Source organism: Parasteatoda tepidariorum, chromosome 10 (genome assembly GCF_043381705.1).
Source record: "Parasteatoda tepidariorum isolate YZ-2023 chromosome 10, CAS_Ptep_4.0, whole genome shotgun sequence".
In the NCBI taxonomy this organism is placed as follows: Eukaryota; Metazoa; Arthropoda; class Arachnida; order Araneae; family Theridiidae; genus Parasteatoda; species Parasteatoda tepidariorum.
This window is the reverse complement of record NC_092213.1, coordinates 56,963,813-56,970,094: the sequence shown is the minus strand read 5'-3', so window position 1 is coordinate 56,970,094 and position 6,282 is coordinate 56,963,813. Positions and strand designations below refer to the sequence as shown.

The window sequence follows — 6,282 nt, the reverse complement described above, 5'->3', positions numbered from 1 at the left end:
AGCGACAGTAATTTTTATGCCGTGCCAATACTCTGTCAATTGACTTCTGGAACGTGCTTTCAGCATTTTTTAAACCAAAAGGCATTACTTTCCATTGGTAATGCCCAGAATGGGTGACAAAACCGGTGAAAGTCTTATCTTTATTTCTCATCGGGATCTGCCAATAACCTTTTGTAAGGTCAAGTACTGTTATTTAATTGGCTTTTCCAATTTCAAACAAGAATTCTTTAGCTATTTCGGCCTTAACTTGTTTATCATGACTTCAATCATTTAAGGGGGTAGGTGCACGTAGAAGAAATCCTATCTCGATAATGTTAAAATTACCCAATTTTGATATACCTTTTTTAAAAAACTATTGAACATTTTTAAATATTTTTTTTATTCATTATATGCATTCTTCTACACACCTTAACCAGAGCCTTTGTAATTTGGAGTTTTCATTATTTTTAAAAAAAATAAAATCCCCATTCATACAGGATTTTCATAAAAAGTTTGAAATTTTTACTACACATGCAACCACAAAATATAAGTTAATGTATATAATCAAAATTCCCTTGGTTAAAATGTTTATATAAACATGGAGAAACAGTGTGTAAAATTTAATCACATTAGGATGAGTAGTTTTTGAGAAAAGGTACATTTTATGCTAAAAATCATGGTTTTGAGAAAAACAACATTTAGTAAAAAAAGTATTAATATTTAACTCCTGACATCAATTTATATTAGATTTTAAAAATAATCAACAAGAATGTGTTTTGAATAATATATATCTGGTATTTGAAAACTCTATCTTTTCTAGTTTTTTTAAAAAATTCAATTATCTGGTCTTAAATGAACACATTACAGGCAGTCGTTACGGTTCAAATGAAGTAAGATATAACTTCACTTTGATACATCTTTACAAAAACCTATTTACTTTTTATATTTTTTTATAATTATTTCATGCAATATTTCTAACATTTTAACCAGATACTTTTCAATTTGAAGTTTTTATTAGAATTTTAAAAAATTCAAAGACATACAATAATAAACACAAACATCATCACCTATTGTCATCAAAACAATAATACTACATTTTTATGAATAAAATCATATTACAGTTCTAAATTATGTAAAATTTTGTACTTTGAATAAGAAAATATACTTTTTTAAAGGAAAACTAAAATTTGACTATTAAAAAAAAAAAAAAGACTTGCAATTTTTTAATACATGTCTTTAGCATAGCTTGGATTGTCGGGATTATCTGACAATTTATCCTCCAGTACACATTTATCTAATCTTCTCCTTTTCCTGGCCTCTATAGTCTTTTGTTTCACATCATATTCCGCTTTACGTACACGTGCTTTATCGGCCATCATCATAGCTCGGATTGTGTATAATCCTGGCGTTATTGCTAACTCTGACAAAACTTTGCACTTCACAATATTCCCCTCGTTGTAACAGCCAACTGCTTCCTAAGCTCCTATTTTTAAAGTATCTAGTTGAACAGAGGTACTTTTTGGAATACGAGACCATAATATCTTGTTAAAACTTTCATTCGAGTTCTGCGTCTTTCCATGAAGACACTTGGCGAGCAACTCTGGTTTTGCTAAGTCTTTGTACACTTGCTTTATTTTCAATAAAACATCAGCAGGTAGACTACTTTTGTGACTGTAGATGCCACCAGATAGTTTTGCTTTGTGCGCCACGTGTTCTTATCTTGAGGACATAGGCCATGCTGCGGATTTTTGTCAGTCGAAGACTTGTGGAAAAACGTGGCCCACACAGCTTGCTTCATTGCTAGCAAATTGCCTGTATTGTTTCGAATCGCTAGACCATAATACAATAGAAGTTTGTCGATTTCTTTCTCAGTCAACCGTCCACGTCCNACTTGTGGAAAAACGTGGCCCACACAGCTTGCTTCATTGCTAGCAAATTGCCTGTATTGTTTCGAATCGCTAGACCATAATACAATAGAAGCTTGTCGATTTCTTTCTCAGTCAACCGTCCACGTCCTCCTATAGATTTGTCATCGCCCAACTTCTGACCCTTAAGATTTTGTTTTAGTGCACGCAATCTTGTGCACATCCTTTTCTCCACATGCCCAATGCACTCTAGTTTTTCAACACTAACATCATCTCCATACGGTTTTGCTTCGCACACAGCTTTATATGCCCTTGAATCCCCATCACCAAGAAATTTTACGTATCGAAGGTTATGTAAGGATTCGGATCTTTCTAATATTGATACTGCACCATGCGTTTCCATAGCCCCACTATTCCCGTAAAAGTTAGCACGACAAAGAAAATCATGCTTTTGTTTGTTCTTGCATTTGCAAAATCTGGACAACACTTCAATGTCCAGTACTTTGCCTACGTCAACACTAGTTGCAATAACAGAACCATTCATTGAGACATGCCCACGTCTTTGCCATGTGCCATCTATTGCAACGGGAATGTCTTTGAAATTGCTAGCTGCTTCGGCTTCACCAGCCGCATCACTCATGCTCTTCATAGCGACACTTTTTATTGCCGAGCCTAATTCACTTGTGACTTCATCAAAATCTGTGTGGTGGAGCAGGTAAGTTCATTATCCCATAAAACATTTGAGCAGCTGCCTTCCCTTTCCCGATGCTTCTCATGGCATACGTTAATCTAGTATTAACTTCATAAATTTTTGTGTCACTATTGTTGCACACTTTAGATGAAACTTCAGTACTTAATAAAGACGTTTTAAAATCACACTGCTCACAGTATATAGAAAGTTCAGATGCAAGTCCTTGAACTTGCCTGGAAAACTTTAGTTTTATGCTTTTGTTTTTGCAAGCTGAGCATAACACAGAATCATTCAAACAATTGGATAATAAATTTAAATTAATTATTTCATTTGCATTATTATTATTCAGAAATGATTCATAATCATTTACATGTTTATCCAGTTTGATTTTTGACGCCGATTCATTCAACTCAATGCTTGTAGATGAACACGATGTTTTGCAATGAATACCAAACGCTTTCCTTTTTTTAAACACTCGTTGACCGCTTCGCGGCATGTTTATAACTAAATAGTTAATAAATAATATAAATATGAATGCAAAAAGTTCAAACTGATACGAAAATAATCAGAAAAAATTGCAGTTAGAAGGAGCAAATTTCAGAAAACAACAAAATTTTGAACCTCGTGAAAAGAAGCAATCAATCGATCAATAAACTCATTTCACCTCAATTATTTTCATAATTGTTGTTGCCAAACAAAATAAAATAATAAAATTAATTGTATTTGAGTTTAAAGCTGGTGTTATATTTGCTTTATGGAGACATATAACAGTACCTAAAAATGTGTCTCTCATTAATTTGAATTGCGTTNAAATTTTGAACCTCGTGAAAAGAAGCAATCAATCGATCAATAAACTCATTTCACCTAAATTCTTTTCATAATTATTGTTGCCAAACAAAATAAAATTAATTGTATTTGAGTTTAAAGCTGGCCTAAACTTATTTTCAAGGAAATAAGAAGAATCCAAGGTTTAGTTTCGGTTTGGGTGGGCGTGGCAGTTTCGGTTTGAAAGCTTGTTTACCATTTTTAAAAATACTTCCAATTTGGATAGAATAAAAATTTAAACGCCATTTTTTAAAGAAAGAACTGTATTTTAAGAATCTGCAAAAATAAAAAAGAAAAATGCATTTTTTAGTCTTCTTCTCATCGTGATGTATCAAAGCCATTGGTTTTGATACATCAATATAGATATTTAATAAAAACCAAGTTGTAGGTGCGATATAGCCACAACTGGCTCTTGCGCCAATAACTAAAAACTAACTAACTAACTAACTAACTATTTTTATCATGACTATATCCAAATACAGTAAGTGTACACATATACAAATATATGTACACTTCAGTGGCGTGGCGTGAAAATTTTCGGTGGTCATCGCAATTAATTAAGCTTGTGGTGAAAAATTATTAACTCTAAAATGCAATGGTTGAATGTTCAAAAAAGAAACTTAAAATCTTATCTTCAATTATGCATGAACTCCAGCCTTCTTGTTTTTGAAGCGAATTTGTTAGTGATTTTAATGTAGAAGTCTTCCTTTTCCTTTAAGACATCAACAGTTCCTTTTCAATGGACAACAAAGCCAAATTACTGAGCCTGTCTTCTGTTTGTGTGGACTTCTTGTACCTATGAATCCTTTTAAGGGCGGAAAAACTCCTTTCTACTGGTGCTATTGTTGCAGAAATTTAGAGAGTTTAAGAATTTCCTTGAAAGAACAGTGTAAATTTTCTTCTTTCAGAAATTGTATTAGTTTTTCTGGGCATTTGTCGTTAAATGTAGAAGTCCGATGAAATACAATCAGTTCATTTTTCAACTCTGTCATATCAAAGGTTTGTGGATATAATTCTCCTAGATTAGTAAAAAATTGTTCAGGGAAGCCATTTTTTTCTGAAAAATTCTTGAACTGTTTAGGATTTAGTAAATCAAAGAATGCCAGTTTTTTTAGAGAAGAAAACCGGCTCCTTAAATGGCTAAGTAAATTATCTGTTACTTCATAAAATAGCTTTCTATATCGTTGTTCTAAAGTCAGTGAACTTTCGTTGTTAGCATGAACTTTTCTTTTTCTTGAATTTTTCGGTAATCCTGCCACTGAAACAGTTTTTTCCCAAATTACGGGAAATCCAATAATGTCACTTTCATCGCATTTCCTTGCATTCTCCAAGACTTCTTGAAAGTCTCTGATAACATTTAAGCAAGACAATATATCGATACTGTCTGCCTGCAACATTTGAAATAATAAATCTGTTCGGGAAAACGAAAGTGAAAACAGGTGTAATAAAAATACAGTCTCGAACTTCTTCAAATTCACTTACGGTTTTATGTACGTGCTCGTGTAAACCATTAGATTACAGTGACCACATTTTCATTGAGACAAAGCGGGACAAATGGGATGAAAAGAGAATTACAATCTATATATATAAAAATCTCTTGTCACAGTTTTAGTGGTTAAACTCCTCTTAAACGGCTCGACCGATTTTGATGANAATATTTGTAAAAAATAATAATTTGAACATCATGATTTTTAATCAAATTAAATTTTTTATTTAAAAAAAAATCATGATTTTCTTTCACGGTCATATTTTTGATCTGAGTGAATACTTAGCAATAGATTCGGATCATTTATTAAAATATCGTGAAATATTTCACATGAATTGGTCAAATTAAATTTTACACTTAAAATAGATTTTTAAAGTTTAAATGTTCAACTGCGTTTTTTCAGTTGTCCATATTTTATTGATACTAGAAAAAACACGTTCTGTTGCTACATTTGTTCCTGGAAGGGAGAGCGCGAATTCTACAATTTTCAAAATATTTTGATAAGAAATATCATTCTGTTTGAAATGAAGGAATAACTCGGTCCATTTTTTGTCTGTTTCCACATTTGCAGATAACCAACATTTAATTTTTTCATCTGTAACATTTCATATGTTCAAATTATTCTTTTTTAAAATAGTACTTACTGAATCAAAAATTATTTGTGAAGTTTCACTCGGCAATGAAACAAAATCTAATAAATTCATAGATGTAAGTGCGCATTTTTTTAAAATTCTTTCTGCAATTGTGAAAACGAATATGGTGAAAAGATATTACAAATAATTGCTTCGGTTTTTGTCCTTGCTCATGCATATTTTTTGTCGTATAATGTTTTGATCATTTGCGACGTAAAATTCATTGATCTGAAACTTTGATTTCGAGATCAAGGTTTATGGTGTGGAAAGCAAATAGCCCTTACGCTAATGCTAGCTGTTTTTCCGTGTTGCCAAAGTTAGCAGTGCGAAAAAACTGTTCCATTTTAGACGAGGAAGTGGCATTATTCAAAAATCTTTTGTGCCTCTTTGTCGCTAGATGTTTAGCAATATCGTGTTTTCCACCATGTGAGACCAAAAATTCAGCATTGCATTTTTCATACCGTACCATATAGTCTATATTGGTTTTTTTAATAAATTGAAATTCTCTGCTTAGCTCTTCATTAAATTTGCATTCTCTTTTTTTTACTCATCTTTTATTCTGTGGGTAAATACTAGAAGTGAATAAAAAATTTACTACAAAGGCTAAAAAAGAGTATTAAATTTTGCCTTATTGACCGTTATGTTGTGGCGACTATTGCTCTACCACTATCTTCGTCAATCAAATAATGAGTCAAACCGAACGTCAAATTGAAGACAACAAACTGCACTGTCTGCACTTATCTGAATTAAGCCGAATTACTCTGCATGCATTTTACGTGCTTTTTTTAATGTATTTTTTATTTC

At 32.1% G+C, this 6,282-nt stretch overlaps 1 protein-coding gene across 1 annotated transcript; it reads right to left on the bottom strand.

Moving 5' to 3' along the window:
* Positions 1–1,851: 1,851 nt before the first annotated feature.
* On the bottom strand, positions 1,852–3,658 carry LOC122272277 (uncharacterized). Its single transcript, XM_043055738.2, has 2 exons — positions 3,400–3,658; positions 1,852–3,199 (listed from the first exon to the last, which is right to left on the bottom strand). The coding sequence occupies exon 2, from the start codon at positions 2,491–2,493 to the stop codon at positions 1,852–1,854; it is 642 nt and encodes a 213-aa protein (XP_042911672.1). The 5' UTR covers positions 2,494–3,199; positions 3,400–3,658.
* Between the last annotated feature and the right edge of the window lie 2,624 nt (positions 3,659–6,282).